Source organism: Sebastes fasciatus, chromosome 5 (assembly GCF_043250625.1).
Source record: "Sebastes fasciatus isolate fSebFas1 chromosome 5, fSebFas1.pri, whole genome shotgun sequence".
Lineage (NCBI taxonomy): Eukaryota > Metazoa > Chordata > Actinopteri > Perciformes > Sebastidae > Sebastes > Sebastes fasciatus.
Window position 1 is genome coordinate 3,496,540 of NC_133799.1, and position 23,207 is coordinate 3,519,746.

The 23,207-nt window shown below is 41.2% G+C and overlaps 1 protein-coding gene across 6 annotated transcripts in view; it reads left to right on the forward strand.

Annotated features, from left to right (window-relative positions):
- The window catches only part of armc9 (armadillo repeat containing 9), a 30,114-nt gene that overhangs the window by 3,392 nt on the left and 3,515 nt on the right, over window positions 1–23,207 (forward strand). For 3 of the 6 annotated variants that reach the window (XM_074634563.1, XM_074634564.1, XM_074634562.1), the window contains exons 5-25: window positions 517–672; window positions 767–859; window positions 2,298–2,322; window positions 3,720–3,877; window positions 4,210–4,320; window positions 4,790–4,825; window positions 7,384–7,418; window positions 7,516–7,627; window positions 7,853–7,945; window positions 10,047–10,137; window positions 10,569–10,692; window positions 11,056–11,195; window positions 13,031–13,107; window positions 13,782–13,856; window positions 14,277–14,367; window positions 14,764–14,816; window positions 15,957–16,055; window positions 16,913–17,028; window positions 17,827–17,984; window positions 19,105–19,210; window positions 22,793–22,986. In XM_074634563.1, coding sequence (XP_074490664.1) covers window positions 517–672; window positions 767–859; window positions 2,298–2,322; window positions 3,720–3,877; window positions 4,210–4,320; window positions 4,790–4,825; window positions 7,384–7,418; window positions 7,516–7,627; window positions 7,853–7,945; window positions 10,047–10,137; window positions 10,569–10,692; window positions 11,056–11,195; window positions 13,031–13,107; window positions 13,782–13,856; window positions 14,277–14,367; window positions 14,764–14,816; window positions 15,957–16,055; window positions 16,913–17,028; window positions 17,827–17,984; window positions 19,105–19,210; window positions 22,793–22,986 — 2,143 coding nt within the window. Of the gene's footprint in view, window positions 1–516; window positions 673–766; window positions 860–2,297; window positions 2,323–3,719; window positions 3,878–4,209; window positions 4,321–4,789; window positions 4,826–7,383; window positions 7,419–7,515; window positions 7,628–7,852; window positions 7,946–10,046; window positions 10,138–10,568; window positions 10,693–11,055; window positions 11,196–13,030; window positions 13,108–13,781; window positions 13,857–14,276; window positions 14,368–14,763; window positions 14,817–15,956; window positions 16,056–16,912; window positions 17,033–17,826; window positions 17,985–19,104; window positions 19,211–22,792; window positions 22,987–23,207 lie in introns of those variants that run through there. The other 3 variants (XM_074634565.1, XM_074634566.1, XM_074634567.1) reach the window with 3 other exon arrangements.

Consider the following 23,207-nt stretch of genomic DNA (forward strand, 5'->3'; position numbering starts at 1 on the left):
TCAGTGATGTTTCTAACCTAACCTTCTAATATGCCTGTCAAGATGTAGGTCTGAGTTTGAGTTTATGTATTTATATGGATGTAACGTTATATTGTAAAAGCAACAGCGTCTTCAGTTTCCAGTGGGGGTTGTGGGCCATAATCGAATTGAAGAAAATGGGTGTATGCAACAGAGGAAATGTTTTAAAGGACCAATATGTAATATATTTTCTGTAATAAATCATAAAATGACCATGATATGTCATCAGAGATTAAGAAAACATGCTGAATTGAAATACTGGCTTCTCAGACAACAACGCTACAGCCAGCATGTTCTCCTTTGAAATTTCCATTCCAGTCCGGAAGGTCTGTTTTTGTTTTGGCCGGTGTGATCGACATTTTGACATTTGAATTTGGACTGCAGTATCCATTTTAAAACGCTAGCTATCATTACTACATATTGTTCCTTTACATGTTGTAATAGGCTCAACTGACATTTTGCTATTGACTTGAAATAAATATTTGACTCTCTCTCCAGGACCGAGCTGAGTTTGAGGAGAGGATTTCCTACTTCAAGCAGTACCTGGAGACTCGGGGAGCAGCGCTGAGCCAGACCGCAGAGTTCCTGCCTTACTATGCCTTGCCTTTCGTTCCCAACCCTACTATCCACCCCTCCTTCAAAGATCTTTTCCAGGTGCTCAGCTAATTATTACCTAGTTGGTTATTTCCAACTAGTAATCACACGAACATCACCATATTTTCTCCCATCTTCCATTCTGTATATTCAGGATTCCTGGATACCACAGTTGAGGGAGAAGCTGGAGCCGTTTCTGTCGGTGACACTGAAGCCGTCCAACACCCCAAGGCTGCTGAATTTATACGTATCCTCTATCGTGGCTCGCTCACATGTCATTGCTGAGAAAGATTACTTCATAATTTTGTTTTCAGACCAATGGGTGAATACTAGTTTAGTTTCAATGTCTGTGTTGTTCTCAGTGACGTGTTATGAGTAGCAAATATGTATGCAAATCTAACGGTGTCAACAGGTTTCTGTATCACGAATGACACAAACTGACCGCGCAGCTAAATAGGTGTATTGGAAAAATAACTTTTATCTATGAAATGCTCAATTCAACTTCTTACACGGCCATTAAATTAAATATTGTGTCAGTGGTATCCCGCTGGCACAGCGTGTGGAGATTGGTCCGGCTTTGCGAGACTAGTGGTATCCTACTAAATCACCAGTGATTTACGCATACATAGACCTGCCAGCCCTTACACAACTACATAACATTAAGTAAAAGTTGGTTAGACTCATCAAAGGAGACAAATGTCTCTAGAAATTGTCTTTAAAACAATTAATCAACCAGTTGGGGAAAAAACAGTACAAAATCTAGAGGGGAACAACTCAAGGCTTTAATGCAGGCCAAGTATAGAGTTGTTTTAATTTCCTCTTCTGGCTGAGCTGCATATTTAAATCTCAAAGCCATTCTGTTGGTGACTAAAGCATTCATTATCAGTCAGACGTGGTTGTTTCATATCATGCAAACTAACCCTGTCTGATTTGCATTTATAAGAGGTTGTGTTTGAGTGTGGCAGAATCTAATCCGACACTAACTCACCCTAACCCCTTCAGAGTAGAAGGGCAAGTGAAGGATAACAAGAAATGTTGCTTTTACCAGAAACCCAGTGGCTCGACTTTCCTCCTTCCTCATGAAAACTAAACCGTGAAACTAAACCCTATCCCTACTGGCCGACGTTCAAAGCATGCCGTCTATAATATAGCGACTATCATCTAAAGGGCTGACCAAAGAAAATATGTCTTGTTTGTACATATATAAAACATAAAGGAGAGAAGTTAGCTAACATGTATAATCTTTCAAAATGCAAACACTTCAACAGGCGGCACTCTTGGCAGCTGACTCAACATGCTCACAAATGAAAATCCGCTGTTGGTTGAGTGCCCTCGCACATTTACATGCTTACGTGCATGTAAAAGCACTGCATGGCAGCTGTGTTTGCCAACACAAGGGTGTTGGTCCATGGTCCTTCTTTGAAAAAGTTCTCCTCCCTTTAAAACAAACTAGCGCTGATACGATATCGACGCTTTTATCTCTTCGTATAGTAAAAGGGATTACTTAAATCTTAAATAAATGTTTTAATGACAAATTGACCTGCTTCAAACGGGATGTATAACATACTGTGTGTTTGTCTTCTGTCCAGTTTAACGTAAGCAAGACATTGCATCTTTACGTAATCTTTTGTATGAATGTATCCATTGACTGCTAGTGCGTATAGTCTTTAACAGACGTCATGCAGAAGGAGGGAGGAAGGAGTACTAAAGGTAAATATCCCTCTCAAATAATCTACCTTTTGCAGTGTATTGCATGTATTATATCTGTTCCTCCTTCAAATTATATATGATAATACAGAGACCAACTGCAGACTGCCTGTACAGCAACATGTGATCTTTCAGTGCCAGTCACTCGATGATTTCTTGAGTAGGTTCTGTAATTTTTTTACATTATATATTCTGGAAAGGAACAAAAGCATCCCGTACCTTGAAATGTTAAGACCACACCTGCTTATTGCGTAACAGTGGTGGACAAATATTCCAGATAAAGATTTCAAAACTCTTTCTCTAGCCAAAAACACAAATGACAAAGTCATATCGCTACAACTTTGGTCATATACATCACCTAGATCAGTGGTTCCGGGGGGTCCGGGGACCCCCAGGAGTCCTTGAGGGGTTTCCAGGGGGTCCCCAGCAAAAAGGGGAATAATTTATTTACACTATAATTCCATCCATAAGCAACATGATGACTGAATATATGTCTATTTTGGTCATGTATTTCATCCACTTGCTGTTGACAAAATCATAAAAGCGCATAAAAATGGGGTCTGTAGTCTAATTTGTGTCACATGAAAGTCCTTCACATGAAAGTGTTGGGATACCACTGCCCGAGATCATTGGCATCATTCATATGTCTAATTTGTTAACTAGTTTGTCTGGTAAAACTGTCAGTTCCTTGTGAGTAAGTGACAGCCCACAGTAATTCAAAGGGACAGAAGCGATGATGGGACGAAGACAGGAAGACTTGTGCTGAGATAAATTCTGTCGGTGTTGCAGTTGGTTGCAGATAGAGGTTGATAAAGATGAATAATTACTCAATACTCCCTTAAAGTTAGAATAAACATATGCAGCACTGACTTACAGACTTAAACTGAAAAGATGATGAACATCCATCCATTCGTTTTTGTTTAAAGGACCAGTGTGTAACAATTAGGTGGATGTGTTCGCAGAAATGGAATATAATATTAATAAGTATGTTTTCTTCAGTGTATAATCACCTGAAAATAAGAATAGTTGTATTTTGGTTACCTTAGAATGAGCCATTTATATCTACATAGGGAGCGAGTCCTCTTCATGGAGCCAGCCGCTATGTTTCTACAGTAGCCTAGAACGGACAAACCAAACACTGGCTCTAGATAGGCCCACGTTTTGGTGTCAGCCACCGTAGTTCTCCTACACACTTGGCACACTGGAGAAATTTCAATCTAGATGCCGCCAGATCTTACACGCTGCACTTTTTAAATATTCAAGTGAAACATTTAATATGTTATAAAAAATATTTTGACCTTAATTTACACAGAGAATATCAATCATGATATGAATGTTGTTTACTTGTTTGTGTTTCTGTTCTACATCCTTTACCTTTGTGTGTTTGTGTGACTGAACAGAGGCCATGCAGCAGCTCCAGCTCCAACTGGTCGAGTCGGACCGCCGCATCAACAGCTACGTGCGGAAGTTCAACAAGATGCAGGCCGACTACCACAACCTGATTGGAATCACTGCTGAGCTGGTCGACTCGTTGGAGGCCACCGTCAGTGGAAAAATGGTTGGTCGGCTTGACTGTGGGGGAAAACAGACACACACATTCTAACACACAAACTACATAGACAAGGAAGCCACACACACACACACCGACACATATGAGCTAATGAGCGGTGCACACACAAACACTGGACAGACTTTAATTAGGCTGTTCACAGTTGAATATGCAATCACTTAAAATAACAACTTTTTATACACAGAGCGAAGTTTTAAAGCAAACCTAATATGCACACACATGCTCTTAACTACTAGATGACACAACAGGGACACAAAAATGGCCTCCCTCTACCCACATACAGTATCTTAAAGCTCAAAGGGCCTGCTGTTTTTTTGCAGATCTCCCCTGAGTATCTGCAGAGTGTGTGTGTTCGCCTGTTCAGCAGCCAGATGAGGCAGAGCGTGGTGCAGAGCGTGGTGCAGAGCACTGACTTCACCAGACCTGGCACCGTGAGTGAGAGCACACAGATATCATCTCTCTTCTCCCTTCTTCCTCCTTCACACCTCGCCACAGATATTGGTCATTTTGACATTGTGTTCGAAAAGGATGTTTTAAAAAGGAGGGGTTTATCTGCCATGAAGTAACCCTTTGTCCTCTGCATCCTGTATATCGTGCAGCCAGTGAAATTTGATTATAACGGTTAGAATATAAAATGATGCGTATGCTTGATTGCATGCCAAAGGTAGAGTCGAAATATTAAAATTAAACAAACAGCTGGCGAACAGTTTCATATCCTTGTTGTCATGGTTTGATAGCCGCTGATCCGACACTGAAACCTTGACAATCACGCTCACTGTCAGTGGCCTTCATTGTGGTGTTGAACTCTGCTTTGTGAAATCCTGTTTCTTTCTGTTTTGAACTGAACAACCTCTTTCTTTCTGTGTGTTTGTGTTTTGTGTGATGCGTTTGTCCACAAAGGGATATTACTCTATGAGTCCCTATGATGATGGCTATGTAAGTTTCATATGTTTTCATCTTTACTTCTCGTCATCGCTCAGGTCCCCACTTCTCATCTTGCTTGTGCCTCGCCATGTCTCTTCTGTCTCCTTCTCCTCGTGTCTGCCTCCCCTTCCTTTACTGTAGATATACATTTCTTGGCCTGCCTTTGTACTCAGCCTTTATCCCATGCCATTTCCTGGTTCCTACTACTAGATGGTCCTAGTTTAAAGGGATTTTTGTCCTTGTTTGTTGTAAGGATGACCTCTTTTGCCAGGTCGCTCGTGAAGCCAAACAACTCAGGGTGTACCGCATCATTAAATTAATTTGTTCTTAAAGGCCACAGTCATTGTTCCTTCTCTCAACTCTCCTTATCGACTGTCTGTCTTCTTTTTTTTTAAAGGTAAATGCAGTCTGTTTCAGTTCCCTTTCCATTTGTTTAACGATACAGTTTCTGAAAGAATTTAGACAGACACATGGACAGGACAAGAATGGCCAACACAAGGCGCTCTGATGTAAAAGCACTTCTCTCACGCTCAGGTTGTCAAAAAGGGAAGATTAAATTACAGCTGTTTGAAAAGAGGCAACCTTTATACAACTGTGATGGTTCTTAACACCATCAATAGCAAGCACTCAATTTAAACATATGATAAAACATGTTAAATAATACTAATTTAGATAACGTCCACTGAATGTCCAGCCCTGTCTCCTAAAAATGACGTTCACATGCAATGAAACTGCATTGTGAATTACATTTCGAGGTGTTTTGTCGTGGATCACGTTTGCTTTTGACGCATCACAAATACATTTCCAATGACGGGAGGAGATAGGGGTGGAGGATGGGTCAAACAAACACTGGACTTTCACCCAGGGTACCGCTTTGTGTCTTGTGTGAAACCAAAAGTCAGCTTTAACTTATATTAATTTACATCCGTAACTTAATAACGTAACAAACGTAGTCATTTTAAGCCAAACCATGATGTTTTTAGTAAACCCACCAAGTAGTTTTGTTGCGTTTTTTTTGTTTTATTTTGACTTACAACGTTAACCGCGTGTTTAAAACTGTTTTAAACTGTGACCTTAATCCATGAGGACATTTGTTTCCCTCGAAACGTAATTGAGAATGCAGTTTAGTTGTATGGGAATGTAATTTTGTAGGAGAGACAGGGTTGGAATGTCAGATCAAGCCTTTAACTGTTGTGGGAGAAAGGGCTGGAAATCTATCGGGGAAAAATCTACCAGCATTTGATGGGTGCTTAATGTTTATTTCCTGAGAGCTGAGAGACCATATTTGCCCTCACATGAGCAATCAACTGTTGCGTTTATCTTAACACCATAATAATTATCAGACTCTTTATGCCTTCATAATATTGAGATGGCTATCACAAACCTTGATGCAAGGGGAAAACGTTGATTAGATCAGGGAGCGGAGCTGTCTACTTAGACAATAACACCAACAATAGATGGCCTTCAGCTGTCCCCACGGTCATAAAAGAGTAAATGGTGAGAAAACGTGCTAAAGAGGTGAAGAGAGTCTCTTATGTAAACTGTGCATTCATTGTCAGAGAAATCAGGTCAAGCCTTTGCTTTGTGTAGACGATTGGCTGAAATCTGAGAACAAAATCATTGAGTTTGACCCCACTATTTGTACATTCAGCGTAGGTCTGTGTCTTTCCAGTTAACAGACACCAATGGAGAGTAATTGTTATTCGTAATATACATGTACTGTATACCAGGCCGCCGTAGGGTCCAGACACCCCAGTGTCAAATGCATCAGGGAAACATATCTCCCACTTATACCATTCAGCATTATTCAGAGAAACTCAAATGTTTACAGAGAAAGGAATCTGGGAAGGAATCCAGGTATCGATGTGCTCCTCCACCTCCGTATTTCCCGCTGAACACCAAAGCAAAAATGTGGCCTTAGAGCACCTGATACCTCAGACGACATGGATCACTCCCCTGACCTTCCAGCGCTCCCGCTATAGGCCTAACCACCCAGACTTCAGATTGGATTTCAGGGCTCAAAATCCCCTTTCAATAGTAAAAAAACCCACTAATAATTACTTCTTTCACCCTTCCTCCACATCCTCCTACACCACCACCACAATGATATATACTCTGTTAGGTAGTCTCCATTTCCTCTCCTCTAAAACAACAACACACAGGCCTACAACAGTACAAGTACACTGAGGTGTAACAAACGTTTCACACTAACCTGCCCTCTCTGGTTTAATTGCTGAATTATCTTATTGTCACTGACTGCATGGGCGATGTTGCCAAACAGCACTATACTTGTATGCGTGGGGATTCAGCATGTACCACAAGCATGATGTATGCATGTCCAGAAAAACCCACTAATGACTTATTTAGACAGTAGCTAACTTGGTTGTTTTAGATGGATAACACTGGGTAAGTAGGGGGACCTGACAGCACAGTTGATAAAACACACGAACAGTCGCATGGATTCGAGTTTTACGCACTTTAAAGTGAGAATGTGATAAACGGAGTCTGAAATAATCAAATACTAATGCTCCTCTGTGTCTTTTTTCTCTCAATTTTGCTCTTTCTCATAGGCGTCGTCGATGCTACGAGCATCCATCGCACCGCAGTAAGTCTTAAATCTGAAGATGCTGATATGTGCAGTTTGGTAAGTGCCGTGATGAAAACATGACTCACTTGTGTTTTGTTTTTTTATTAATCTCCAGGAGATCCAAGGAGGTGCCGATGCTGCCCTCACTGGACTATGAGAAGCTGAAGAGAGACCTGGTTGAAGGCTCAGACAGACTCAGGTGCCTGCTGCTTCAGGCATTGCGCTGGGTGAGCATTCATATTCTTATTTATGGTATATTAGCATTTTACCATTCTATACTGTACAGTGTATGTTGTAAGGTTTTTTTTAGGATTTTTTTAAGACAAGCTAAAAAAGTGATGCAAATTAAACATAGCACATTCCATGTTTTTCCACATTTTATTCTTCACTTTGCATGTGTACTCCTTTCGAGTCTTCATTGGTGGGTCTGTTTCTCACGTTTTGTTTTTTAGAGACTGACTCGCTCCCTCCCTGGTGAACAAAGAGACACCGTGCTTCAGGCCTTCATCAGTAACGATCTGCTGGAGCGCTACAGCACACAACAGGTGGGATCATAGGACTACAGCTTTGAATGTGATTGTATTGTGGTGTGTTTTAACACTATAAAACAAGTTCTTTCTCTACTGATGTGAATGGAATTTTTCCCAACCGTTGTTTCATGCAACCATCAGTAAAAAAATATTTCTTGTCCATTGGCCTCACTGCCTAATTAATCTGCCTATTAATCACTGCCTAATTGAGCAAAGGTGCCAATTCACCTGCTCAGGCCTGCCTGAAACTAGAGCCTCGGGGGCTCTGGTTTCAGGCAGGCCTGAGCAGGTGAATTGGCACCTTTGCTCAATGCACACAGGTTTGTTTCTCACCTGCCACTGACTTAATGCTGCAAAGTGGGTGAAGAGCATCGACTGTAGACCTAGGCCCTGTTCAGACCTGGCATTAACATACATCTTGGGTGATCGCTCACAAATGGACAGCTCTAAGTACGTCTGTTCACTCCTGGCATTAGAATGCGTCTCCACATACGTTTTGAGTGACCTATTGTGATCGGATCTCACTTCCCCGCTCTATATGCAAATAAACATGTAACCTACATCATTTGCATAGAAATGCGTTTGTTTTTTTCAACAGGCGGGAGACAGCAGAAGTAATATCCATAATCCTACCTATTCATGAAATACATTACATTAGTACATTTTATGAACTTAAAACTATAAGGTTATTGGGTAACACTTCATTTTACAGGTCACGGTAATTAGGTGATAATTAGCAAGTTACCTATTTGAAATTTCTTTAGAATTACTGCCAAATTACCCCAATATTTACCTCAAAATGTATGGAAAATTACTTTATTATAAACATAATTTAATAATTATATACTGCTATTTCCCAATAGCTGGCAATAATTATTTTAATAATTTGATTTTAATCGGACTTGAGACTTCTCATGACATGTTCCCAGCCTCAGATTAAGAATCCTTCTCTTGAGCAATTTCCCATTTTTATTTAACAAAAGGCCAGAGCAGAAAACACCGATTATATTACTAATGTCACCCTTTGTAAAGGCTTTCAGAAGCTACATGTCTTTCTTACATGCTTTATTGTTCTATTCTTTTCTTTTTACATTTCCTTCACCGTGCCTTTAGTCGTAGTGTGCGATGTTAAAGACAATCCCTTTACAGAGGAGTAAGCGATCCTAACCTCACACCTGAGCTCTTTGTTTACGTACTTACCATGGTGCTCCAAGCCAACCCTGAATGACACGAGAGGCATTTACTGTAAGAGCCACAATAATAGTGGACGGGTGTCAATTTCTTGTCATCAAATAACAAATACAAACGTTCTGTGTTTGTGAAAAAAGCAGTTATTACGTAAGATTTCCCAGCGTGACAGTTCTAGCAACACGGATATCACTCCCCATCCAGTTTGATCGGGCCAGTTCCATAAACTTCCATAAAGTTGTGCGACTCATCTTTGTCGCCATGACAACTTTACTTTAGGACGTTCTGCCTTTTCACACACTCAACCTGTTTAGACTATGTGACTTAAATGATGCCTAAAGCTCACCACCTGGCACTTGACTGATACAGTGTAGCCTACATATCACGACAATGTTAAAGTATAGCTATCCTTTCAAGGTTTCTGAAATGTACACTAGGAAGTTTCCACACAACGTACGTCAGGTGAGGTGATGCTGCCACACCATTTGAACTAGAAGTAAAATCTAAATGTAGCACGCTTTGTTCAAAGTTTCATCTCTGTATTGTTATTACTGTATAAAGTGACAAGCAATGAGGGTACCGCTGGATGTTCATAGAATACTAATGCAATGCAGTGGAAAGACATTAGCTACGGTACAGGTTGCTGACCAGTTTAACCAATAATTCCAGCTCTGCATCAGATCACATTAAAAATGTCTTAGTGGGAAAAAGAAACCAAATGTATAGGGTGCTGTGGGCAGTTCAGGAAGTGTGGGAGATTAGAGCACTCTCAAATCTCGGCTGACTGCCTTTTTAATAATCTTGAAATCTCAGCATCTATTGAGATAAGTGTTTATCAGCCGCACATAATAATTAATAATGACTGATTGTACCTGAAAGCAGCACATATAATAATCATAATTCTAAACTACATTTTGTGTTTTCACAGAAAACTTTGCTTCATTTAATGGGATCGAAGAACGAGATCGTCCGCCAATACATGGCTCGCCTCATCAATGCATTCGCTTCCCTTGCTGAGGGTAAGTGCTCCAGCTTCATTATTATTTCTTTGTAACATGAGTCATCATCTGACTGGATGCATTTGGAGTTTCACGGAAGACCTCATAGAGCTTTTACCATAACTTTGCATCCAGGTTTGAAACCGCTGATGATCCTCCGCAGCAGGACGTTTTGCAAACAGACGATGTTGTAAAGACAAATATTATTTGTGCTGACACAAATGACTTTCTATTCTGTAGTAAGTTTTTGCGGTGAGATTATTTTCTTAGAGATGAATTAGTTAACAGTCAGGTTTACCCATCATTGATAAGTCCAGTTAGCTTTGCTTTTGTATATATATAGCTTTTCATTGTTTAAGCCACTACTTGTAATCAAACCGGTGTATTTCTATATTGTCCGGACTATTTCTTGCTTTTTGGTCTTCATTTCATGTTGTGTTTAATGCTTACAGGCCGGATTTACCTCTCCCAAATGCCCACTCTTCTGAAACTTCTGACAGAGGTACTTAGGATGGAGGAAAGAGACTCCGTCACTAGAGAGAATGTGCTAGTGGCCCTGCAGAAACTCAGCCTCAGGTACATAAAAACTGTTTTTATATACCCTTTATTTGAGACTAAATGTCATGTTTATGAACCAGATTATGTACCAGTTTTTGTAGTGAACAACCAGTCGTCACCTAATTGTCAAACATGGAGATATCTCATTATTTCAACTTGTAGATGGCCCTTGAATCATAATAAACCCAAATTAACATGGGCTAAACCGCTAAATTCATGCTCACTTTATCTCTTTAAATGTGATGAGTCATCGGGAATCGATTGCATTTTAAAGTTGTTTTTTTCTTGGACATCAACCTGAATTCTTGTCCTGTTGAGGAACACAAATATTTCTGTTCAAGTTGCTCTTTTAATCCGTCATTTATCATCTTGTCTCGGTAGGAGGAGCCAGCAGACCGCCATGATAACAGACGATCTTATTGGCTGGCTGGTGGATGAGCTGCAGGACTCAGACTGCCTGAGCGACTACACCCTGGAGTACTCTGCTGCTCTGCTCATGAACCTGTGTCTGCGAACGAAAGGTAAAGGCGAGACACTGGTAGATACAGAACAGAGACACAGTTGAATAATTGTTAGAATACCCCAACCCTCTGAGATTTGGCTGGATATTCTCCTCACAGGACATTTCGCTTATACATTCGATCAGTTTTAAACAAAACCATTTAAAAGCAGCTAAACTCTATCAAATGTACTCTATATATGACAACTTTGCTTTATTACACGGCTTTGTTGAATACTCGATTCTGATTGCTCAATCACGCCGTTCTACGGTCAGTTATTTCTTTATAGCAGACCGTTGCTATGTATAGCAGACCGTTGCTATGTATAGCAGACCGTTGCTATGTATAACAGACCGTTGCTATGGACGCAGTTTTGATCTTGGAATCTGAGGGACCTTTTTTGTGTCAAATTATTGATTTCTTAAGTGAGTAGACATTTAACAAGCGGGCTAATGTAATGAAATAAACCCCTTCAGGGCGATGCCTGCATCGGGGTGCCGCATCGCCCTGTCAGGGTTTATACACAACAACGACCAGCTCACTGTACATTAACCCTTAATTATTCCCCAAATGTTTTTGACCCTGAAATGTGTGAATAAAGCCTTGTGAATTGTAGTGTAGTGCCACCCCCCCATATAAAGGGCAGGTGAGGTCATTTTTGCACCAGAAAACTTTAAAAAAGGGATGTTGAAGAACCAGGTCGATAAGCAGGCGTAGTGCAAAAACAGTGGCATTTATTAACAAAACATTTACTGAAACAAAGGGCAAAAAAGAAACCCAGGAAATGCAATAAAACTTTATTTAAACTGAATCAAAAGAACACCAAGCAAAGGAAAGCTGCCAACTTCACATCTCAAACTATTTAGGGGCACCATCAATACCAACAAAATATAGAATGTAATTTAATGCAGAACTACCTTACGTATCTTCCTACATCTTAACAGAGCCCAGCTCCTTCATGTCATGAGAACATAATGAGGCAAACCTGTTTCCACTCTCCTTGAACTACCCCAACATCTCAGACAGAACGACAAAACTCCTATGAACCCATAAAGCAAATGAGCAATTAAGCAGACACAAAAACACTGTTAATCTTGGAGAACAGGGCCTAGTGAAAAGGAAGAAAGGCAACCTTTTCACAGTATTAAAGGGGAGTTGTGCAACTAGTTTAACTGTGTATATCTAGCTGTACCTGTGATACTGTATCAGGGGTTTCTTGAAGTGCAACCAAGAAACATAGGGAGGGAAATTTATCTTACTATTAGTCCACTGTGTCAGTGTAAATCAATGTTATCTCTTTTAAGGCCGCATAGACTATCCGTCTAACTTTGTTCCTGTTGGATGATTTTATTATGGCTGGAGGAAAGGCCATTATTTTTGCGTTTGCATTCATTACAACATTTTAGCTTTTACAGCTTCTTCTGAACACAGTGCTTATCTGTGCGCTCTCCTTTTCACTCATTTCTTTCTACATCCTATCTTTGTTCATGTCACTCCCCTTTAGTGTCAGTACGCCAAAGATACGATCCCTCTTTCTCAGTACTTCCTTCATTTTTGTCTCAGTTGCCTCGGAGCCTGCTTTTTATACACTGCACTGTATTTGATTTATCAGTGGTTTTATTATCTTACACACAAAAAGATAAAATGCAGAGGAAATTTTTAAAATAAATATTGGGCTTGAGGGAATCGTTTATTATTAATCGGGGTGAAAAGTCATCCCATTTTAAAACAAACACAAAAGTCACACTGTAGGATAAAAGACTTTTGGGTTGTTAAATTTACACAAGTGTGTGTGTGTGTGTGTGTGTGTGTGTGTGTGTGTGTGTGTGTGTGTGTGTGTGTGTGTCTTTGTACAGGAAAAAGGAAGTGTGCGAAGAACGCCAAGCACGTGCTAAAAGTTCTAACTGACGTCCTTGGACATGAGAACCATGAGGTGATCACACACATCCGTCAGCACTTGCACACAGATGTTAAACTCACAATGCATGCGATGCGCACGCAGAACACACTCACAGAGGTTGAAAAACGCAGCGTACTGTACATATTAACACAATTTGCTCACAGATTCAGAAAGCAGCATGTTGTTAATAATGTTAATACATGATACAGAGGACTAAACCATCTACCGTATTGTCTTAAAAGGGAACCACAAAAAAGAGAGTTGGCAATATTTTGCAGCGCTGAACTGAAACTTAAATCCAAACGCCAAAGTGGATGACACACAGCACTTCATACATGAATACAGCTTCACCACCTGTCGATGTGTTGAAATACCACTGTAACCCAAGCAGACACACCCAGGCTTACCATAAAATAAAGTTTATGATGCCTTCCGGAGTGTTTGGCCGTATTGTTAGAAATGAAACTTACGGTAAGTCTATGAAAGGCTTCCGGCAACTTTGGAGGGCCATTAACTCAAGCTGTTGTAGTCTCACCACTTCCTGACATACTGTATGCTATAAAAAATAGACTTGTATTTGGATCCACTGCATTCTTTCCTCTTTGTTTCCATGTTTCCTTGCTGCTGCACATTCATACAAGCTGCTACCATTTGGCCTGTGATCATAAAGATAAAGGCTGTGTCTGTGTGTCACTTTGCTCTCCCAGATTCGACCATATGTGAATGGAGCCCTGTACAGTATCCTGTGTATTCCCTCTGTGAGACAGGAAGCCAAAGAGATGGTGAGATAGCAGAAATGTCTTCACCTGCTTGGAGGAAACAGACCCAGTTTGTGGGCTCTGCATTTGTCTCTTTATGTCATCGCACAACACAGTGTTTGGAGGGGAAACAACAGGTGTTCACAGTCATATGATACAGATACTGTACTCAAATACTGGTGAGCTGGTGGGTTGTGTTCATGCTGGAGAGTATGGATGGGGCTTGGTCCATCCTGTCCAACAAATAAGACATTTAAGCAGCTCAAACATCAGTGATAATTACCAACACAATTACCATACGTTATAGTTATCAGAGTGTATACTGCCTTTGAATATTCACTCAGTGATTTTGATTCTGAAGCTAACAAGAAAACTAGTACATGTGTTTGCCTTTCAGCTGTAAAGTTGTGTGGTGTGACATGTGTTTCCCTCACATGTGTGCAGAGTGTGGAAGAGATTCTCCGCTGCTACAGCAAAGAGGAGAACCCGGACCTCAATAGACAGATTGAGTTCATCATTAAACAGCTAAACTCAGGTTAGTGAAGTCAACTTTACTGTTACAGTGGATGTATTCTACTCTGCAAGTGACAGTGTGCTAATTTAGGGTTTTGGGCAGCTGGTGTTACTGACAGTAATTATGCACTGGTAGCCACATATAATGTTGAAGAAGTGCTTTACATAGAAGGAAATTGAACAAGTATATGTAAATGTAAAGTCTGGCGGCTTTTGTTAGTGGTATATAATGTGTTAAATAATATCAATTATCTTTTTCTTTTATTTTTTACAGATACTTGATGCATTTCTTTAATCAAAATCCCTACTTTTTTATCATTCTTTGTCATTTAAACTATATAAGCCTTTGGAATTATATTCCAAAGTGAAGCAGTGAGTGACTCCTGCTGCTGTTGTTGTTTTTTTATGTTCCACCCAGCTGATGAAGAGGGGCCAGAGTCAGATGATGAAGAGGAAGAGGATGACAATGATGTAAGTCATTAAACATTTAGACATTGATACGTTATTGCTTTACATTGTTGTATTATGTATATACCCATCTACACATTATTCAGCCTTTATTTTAACTTGGAAAACATTGGGGTCCTCATTCACAATGTAGTCTAATCAACAAAACAAAACAAAATCTGAGGCACTAAACTTAAATTAAAATGGCTATAAAGAGTAGAAATAATAAAAAGCCAAAATAGTAAAATAATAAAACCATAAGAATAAATAAATTACAATTTAAAGCAAATTAATCAACTAAAACAAGAACTGGAAGTGAAATAGGATGAAATAAAAAGGATAGAAGCTTTAAATTGTTCTGCATGTTATTCCATGTTGCATTACTTTAATTCATAACTATAGGAATATATTAACAAAGACAGATCAAAAGAACAAAAAAGGAGGAGTGGATGAAAGATGAGGGTCAGAGGAAGCACGACCAGAAATTAACACCTCATATTTGACACCTTTCCCAAACCTATAGATGGCAATCTCAGCGTGACACAGATATTGGATGTCGCCCACCATGCGTGTATAGGGGGAGGGGGGGTGATGGTCTTTGCAGATTGGATTCTGTGGGAAAGTGGGTTATCGAGATAAGGTATGCGGTTGTAAGTTAAAGTGGGAATGGCTGAAGTGTCTATGTATGTGTGTCCCCGTATTCCCCCCGTGGTTGCATAAGGACTCCTTGAGTGAGTGGCCTTATTCCATTGCCTCTAATCTCAGACGTGTAGCTGCTATCCGTTTACGGCGGCTATAAGGGAGAACTGATATATGTTTCCCACTTGTGAAAGTGAGTCCAACAAGTGTAGACTACACTGCTCTCTTGTTGGCACCGTGTGGCTTAGTGCCAAGCATTGTATTAGTGTTTAACCTAGTTTGTAGACTCACATCAATGGTATTGTGAAAAAGTTCATTTTAATTAGGCACCATAATAATAGCACTCAACACACCTCAGAGGCTTTTATATAACGGTGTTTAATGTTAGGAGACTTCTCAGAAATGTGGTCACGATGTCAGCTGTGTCATTGTGACCGTTATGTTTCGGATTGTTTCTGAAACACACCTCATGTCCACTACAAATTATGTAATTTTATCTGATTAACCCTCATTGTCTTGTGACAGGAAGATTTAATGGAAACGGAACTTGATCTAGAGGAAGTCCTCCAACCACAGCCAAGGGAACTGTCTGGGGAGAGTCTGCTCACCACTGAGTACCTGGGAGTAAGAGCAACACACATACACTCACTACACTCCTTACTATGCACAAGTTGAATTAACATGTTTGCTCACAGTAAGTCTTGGCAGACTGCTTACGGCAAGTTTTGGTGTTCGTGTGTACTACACAGTTCCAGCTAGTTCGAGATGCAGCAGTTAAAGGAAACAATCCCTGCAATAAGGGGAACCGATACTGTTTGTACTGCCGTGTGTGCGTGCAAAAGAGACATTACACATCTTATGAATTGCAAGATTTTATGTCATTGTGCTACTTAATACTAGATGGCTAGAGGAAGGACACAAGCAGGCCCTCACATTGAAGGAAGCTGTTCCAATAATTCTACAAGCACAGACGGCCCCTAATCTAGAAGAGCTTTAAAGGAACAGTGTGTAACATTTCATAGGAATCTATTAGCAGAAATGGAATATAATATTCATAACTATGTTTTCATTAGTGTATAATCACATGAAACTAAGAACCGTTGTGTTGTCTTCAAATGAGCCCTTCATAGCTACATAGTGAGCGGGTCCTCTTCACGGAGTCTACCATGTTGCTCCGCCATGTTTCAACAGTAGCCCAGAACGGACAAACCAAACACTGGCTCTAGAGAGAGCCTTTCGCGTTTTTACGTTACCTGAAGGGCAGGCCACCGTAGTTCTGCGACATGCTTGAGAAGCTGCGGTAACGTGAGCCGTAGAGTGCTAAACCATGGTACCGCCAGCTACCGTCTGACTTCCGTTGCTCCTAAAATGTGTTTAGGAAACAATTTTTTCTTTCGGCATGAGATTATCACTACAATCTGTCTCTCTGCTGTTATATATACTGTTTTTTAATTATCTTTTGTGTTTGTGTTGTTGTATAGATTATGACAAACATGGCAAAAGTGAAGAGGAAGTCAACCCCTCTGTCGCAACCAAGTGTTGATGAACCCCTACAACGGCCAGTCACCCCAAGTTCTCATCGTAACGTCAGCACGGTGTAAGTCAAAAACACCCACAGACAATGTCAGACAGTCTGAATTGCAGTTCATTCATGGTGTCTTTGAGGTCAGGGTGACAGGGAAGTGTGTAGGATGAGGTTTAGTTTCTTGCTCAAGGGTACTTCAGTTTTACATTTCCAGATAATGTGTAAAATACCACAGAATGCTATATTTAGATAAAGTCATATCATGTGATGTCTGGCCTCTTTTCTCTTAAATGTGGATCATTTTACATACAGCTCGTAGTCTGACCTGAAGGTCATTTTGACAATGATTACGTTACCCTCCTTTGTTACAGGGATAATGAAGATCCTACATCTATTAAACCTAGAGCAGTAGGTCAAAGCAAGAATGGGTTCAAATACATGTTGTCGTTAATCGTCGCAAAGCCCGACTGAACTGTTCATGTACAGTAGAGGAATGAGTCAGCAGGAGGAGATGCGAACCGTAGCCGCTTTGTACTGAAAGGCAGATCATTGTCAATAAAAAGTGTAATCCAGACAGCAGGGATAAAACAGAGCATGTTATTTTAGAGTAATGGATATGACAGGTATGAGGGATCGGTGTACTAGTGTGCTCCAGAGATAAGGGAGCGTCAACTCACAGCAAGTAAGTGATACATTGGTTTTATAACTTACCAACTAGAACCAATGGTAAATCTAACCCTTGTTTATATAGCATGTTTGTACAACCATGAGCAGGTAGCACTAGAAAACCATTATGAAATGATACTAACTACCAATATGAACATCCAAGTTCCCACCAAAACTGAGTTGTGTTGTTTGTGTTGTGTGTAGGGATTATCGATCCGGTGACGGTAGCAGGGACAGGGAATTCCCCCTCAGCAGACAGAAGAGCGAGGAAGGAAGCCTGCCTCCTTCTCGATACAACTCGCGACCTCCTACACGCTCCGGCAGTCGCCCCAGCACTGCTGACTCCCTACGTCACAGCATCGGTGGGTGCATGCCATTTACCTTCCGAAAGTGTTTTCAAATGTGATTTACCGAGAAATAAATATATTTGTCAGAATGCTGTGGCTATTCATCAGATGTTTGCAGTCAGATTGCTCATACTGAAAATCAGCTGCGTATTTGTTGGACAATTTAATTGTCCCTTTCACCTGCTGCTCTTTATTTGGTTTCTATTTGATGTGATGCCCAGTGTCCACTAGGCAAGGAAGCTCCTGCGACTTCCTCAGAAAGCTTAAGGGATAAAGACTCAGCAAAATTGGCGCCGAATGGCTAATGACCTATTTTGACTTTCCATATTAACCAACGTCAGCAGCGTGGCATCGGGTTGTGCTCATGTGTTCCATAGTGACCACAATGTGTAACAGCACTGTTACATTGTTTTATTTAAAGAGGACCTATTAGGCTTTTCCCCTTTCCTTTAGTATGTTATATAGTTTTGTGTGCATGTAAAAGGTCTGCAAAGTTACAAAGCCCAAAGTCCACGCCAAAGGGAGTTACTCACCCCCACAGAAGCACTGCTCTTGAACTTCCAGAAACATGTTGCTTAAAGTCCCGCCTTTTCTTCTGTAACGTGGTGATGTCACAAAGTAACACATTTGCAAAATACCTGCCTAGCGGCTAGTTTGGCACGCCTTCAAACTAAGAAAGTTAGGGTGGAGCTGGCGCGGAGTCTGAAGAGTTTGGTTCGGTTGGCCAATCACAACAGTGGGCCAGCTGACCAATCAGAGCAGACTGGGTTTTTCGGGAGGGAGTGGGGGCAGGAGCTCAAACAGAGCGTTTCAGACAGAGGGTGAAAAGAGGTGCCGCAGCACAGTCGGTATGAGAAAAGAAAAGCGTTTTTAGAACATTAAAGCATGTAAACATGTTCTAGTAGAAACCCAAAATACAAGTATAGTATACCTGAAAGTAAGCATAATAGGTCCTCTTTAAGTTTTGAGTCTAAAAAGCCAGATGTTGAACGATAGTACACAAATTGAGTATGTAGTGCATAGTATGCGATTTCGAACGAAGCCCTATAGTTTGGTATAATTCCAAAAGTAGTGCGATGAAGCTCTAATATATCCTTCCTCTCTGTCACACACACTAACACACACACACGCTCAGACTCAGAGTGCGGCCGATTGTCCCAGGAGTCCGAGTTGGACGGGCCATATGAAGGGCGAGCCAGAAAAGGACGTTCCCAGGAGGAACACAATGGACAATCTGCCAGGTAAGCTGACACACACAAACACATTCATAATAAGGGACTGTGTGTTTTGTGTAGTTTTTGTGTGTGGCTGAAACAGCGAGAGATCTTCAACTTGAACATCATTCCTTGTTTCAAGTTTATCGTCACACGTATTAGAAGCGGTGCATTTCAGTTCAATGAACAGTTTGTGCTCTGGCTGCCTCCTGATGGCACGTAACATCATGAAATATAAAATACATTCATGTTCCAGCCGCAGCACGCTTCACCAAGCATTGCTAATGTAATACTGTGTGGCAAGCGGGGCATCGTCGGCATAGAGACGGCCTATATCTTGACCGCAGGTTGGTTCAGCTGCTGAAAGAAAGTGGATGATAAGTTCCGGTACAGTGGCCATATATACAGCCCCGTTCTGAAAGGAGCCTGTTGTAATAGCACATTTTCAGTTCACTGCTCAACAGAACTGAGAGGACAAGCCTATAGATGGTTAGCGGGTGTGTGAAATCAATCCGAGCCATTCCTATATTTTTACTCTACTGGGTGTCTCTCAGTCAGAACCGCTGAATTCAGTCGGGGTGAGCTGTGGGTTGTGCAAATAACAGAAGAGCTTTGTCTTGCCTACATCATAAAAAAGAGGATGATGAGTGTATTAGGAAGAGAACATACATATATAACCAACTTCTGTGTCTGACTTCAAAAGAAGCACATGAATAGAAAGACCACAGCAATAACACAATAAAACCACAATATTTCAGTGACAAGTCTTCAGCTTGTTGGTGCGTTTAGTCGGTTGTTTGGGAGCGTTTTACTCTAAAAGAGAGCCAGAGTAAGACTGTTAGGCAATAAGAGTAAACGGTGCCAGTCAGCTGAGGTTCCTGTGAAACCCTGGGATGTGTGTCAGCGTATTTGTGTGTCTGCGGAGTGAGCTGGCAAGAGCATCGCACGCACTACACCGATCGGTGACTCAGCACCGCCAAGCCGGTCTGTGAGACTGTGACATGCGTTTAAACGAGCAGCTCCCACAAAGAGAGCCATTCAACCGGACCTCCCCTGCTTCTCCTCTCCTTTTAAATCCCAAAGGAACTTGACTCCTGAATCCCGCCAAGAGTAATGAGTCCCAGGAAACCGCTTCAGTTATCCCCCCTCTCCCCCCCCCCAAAAAAACCGTAAAACACCTCTACAATACAGACTTCAGTAGCCTCATTTCACCCCGGTTTGGAGGCAAGCCTTTTCCACTGAGAGGAGATTTCAGGACACAGTCATTGATGTTGAGGTGAATAGAATCGTAGCAACACAGCAATTTGGCAAATATATATTTGTTTTGTTTTTAGGTTCATAAATTCCCTCCTCATTCAAGGTAACACCTGTCAGCCAGGCTTTTGTGACTGTATAAAATATGGACTTAGGCTCTGGGACGTCACACATAGGTTTCTGAAAAGCCGTTGTGAAAAGCTCAACGTGGGTGGCTCCATCCGTCGCCATCTTGGCAGTGACGACACAGCCTAGCCTCACTCACGGTCATGTCTAAAAGGTAACCCGCAAATTGCGAAATCTGGCAAAAACATTGGAGATATCCACAATTGCATTTTGACTAGTCGTAATTATGTTGTGACTAGTTAGAATTCTTATTCAAGATATCTGTAACGTCAAATAACAGTTACAGATATCTCAAACGTCATTATGGCTAGTCAGAATTGTTGTGCATGACGTTGCTCATGCAAGGCTTCCCAATGGATATCGGCCCAACAAAGCATTTGAACAGTGTTAGCAGAAAGTTTTGCTAACTTGAATAGTTCGGTAAAGTTGGAAAGATATTCACAGATTCAAACCACCTGGATCAATAATTCATGAGCGAAACATTGTTAAAACACAAACGACAGCTCTTTCTAACCGTAGTAAGGTAGAGCTACAACCTCATTTTAATCAAACCGAGCCATCCTCCTAGCTGGACACATAACATTGGTCTCTGCGCAGCCGGCTGTGAGACGAGTGGTCCGGGATCGCCGTGGATAAGATAGTTAGGAAATGCCATGAAATAGAAAGAGCTTATCATCGAGGAATTTGTGGCGAACGAGACTTTTAAGTCTTAATATAATTTAAACAAGTGAGTTATATAAAAATTCATCCCCCGTACAGTTGTCATGAATGAGGATATTAGCTATAGAGACCAAAAACGTTTATTGTTCCAGGCTGTAAACATGTTTATTTCTGCTATAAAGTTGGGCAGTTTAACACGGGGGCCAGCCATTGGAAGCCATTGGAAGCCATTCGAAGAATTGCAGTTTTTAGCACTTCCACGTTGGCGTAATTTTTCAGCATCGGAGGTTGACGCTTGGTATTTATACAACTTTGTGGCCATTCATGCAACGTGTTTGCTAATTCCAGTCCCCAGCTCCTAAGGGCCGATCATGCAGGTTTATAGAACCTGTTACAGGCCTCCGCTTGTGTTCATAGAGCGATGGTTACGTTTTGCAACATTCTGTTATACCAGATAATATCAGAGAACGTGGCGCCAATGTGACTCCTGCGAGCAGAAACAGGAATGAGCTGATTGAAATCCATCCATCTATTATGGTATGGGATTGCTCCACAGGATGTAGGGCATTTGGCTCCTGTCTGATAAGGACATTAGCAGAGTTTGTGTCCTTCACACATTGTGTGACTGGAGGCAGAAGAGTCATTTATTCATTGTGATCCTGTTTCTCAGACTCACACAGACATGACCTCAAATCGCACTCGTTGTGGTTTCAGTAGCATAATGGCGCCTTTTGTGATTTTATAAGCCGATGCAAAGTAGCTGCAAAATATTGTGTGATTTGCATATAAGGATGCAACTATGAAGGGTAAATAGCATTACAGAGCATGCGTAGGTTGAACAGAAAGTAAAAATGCTTTGCATGCCACTAATGGAACTTCATGCAGTACCCAGCCAGAAACAAAAACATTTTAAACATCTTACTTATGAGGTTGAATGTGTTTTATATTATAAAAACATGCAAATTCAAGGTTAAAAAAATAACTAGGAATCAGAAAAAAAAAAACGATATAGAGTTGCAATACATGCATATATGTATGAAGTCTGCAGTCTGTATGGTATGGATGACCCTGCTGATAGCGGTCCCCACTGGGTATCTGGGAAGTATCGATGAAATAGTCTGGCATCACCAGAAGTGGAGGCTATCGACTGAAACAAGTGAAACGGATGCTCTCAAGTGTCAAGAGCAAGAGGCTTGTGCGAGGCTGATGTCGTACCCAGGAAAGCTGTGATTTCTGAGCTATGAAACCTTCTGTGAAACGAGATCTGTCGGTGGCTGTAGTGTCTCACGGCTTCTGAGCAGCTCATCAGATAAAAGGATGACCTCTCTGAATGATCCTTCTAACCGTAAGGAAGTAAGACGTTTTCATTGTGTATCAAAAGGCTGTCTGGGTCAATGTAGCATTAATATAGTAAATAATATACAGTATATTAAATGTTTTATTTTGGCCATTTTTTATAAGCCAATGTCTGTTACCACAGTACCTTTTTTTTTGTTGAATATGATTTATTACTGTACAAAGCAAAACTCTTATATTTCTATATTTATTTCTTCTTTCCCCTATCATCAGTGGTGATTATGTCCCTGCATTTACAAGCCGGCCCATGGTTCCCCGTACACCTGACACAGCAGGCAGCCAGAACACCAGCGCTCAGCGGGCTCGAGGCCCAGCTCTGGCGCCCCAGTTTTCCCAGTCAGAGCCGCAGCAGAGCAGCCGGCCAGGCTCGGCCAGCTCCACGGGAGGAGGGGGACGACAGAGTGGAAGTAAGCATACGCCCACCAGCCAGCGTTGGCTCCGGCTGGTTGCTTTGTCTACAGTACCAGCCACTCGGGAACATAACCAGCCATGATTTTTTAGGTCCAGTGCTTTTCAGAAAATCAAGTTGGCTTAAAAAACACTCAATATGAACCAAGCAGTAGACAGAACATAACTATTCCTTAACTGTTTATGTCAGGCTCAGTCGTCCATCTTCAGTAGGTGTGGA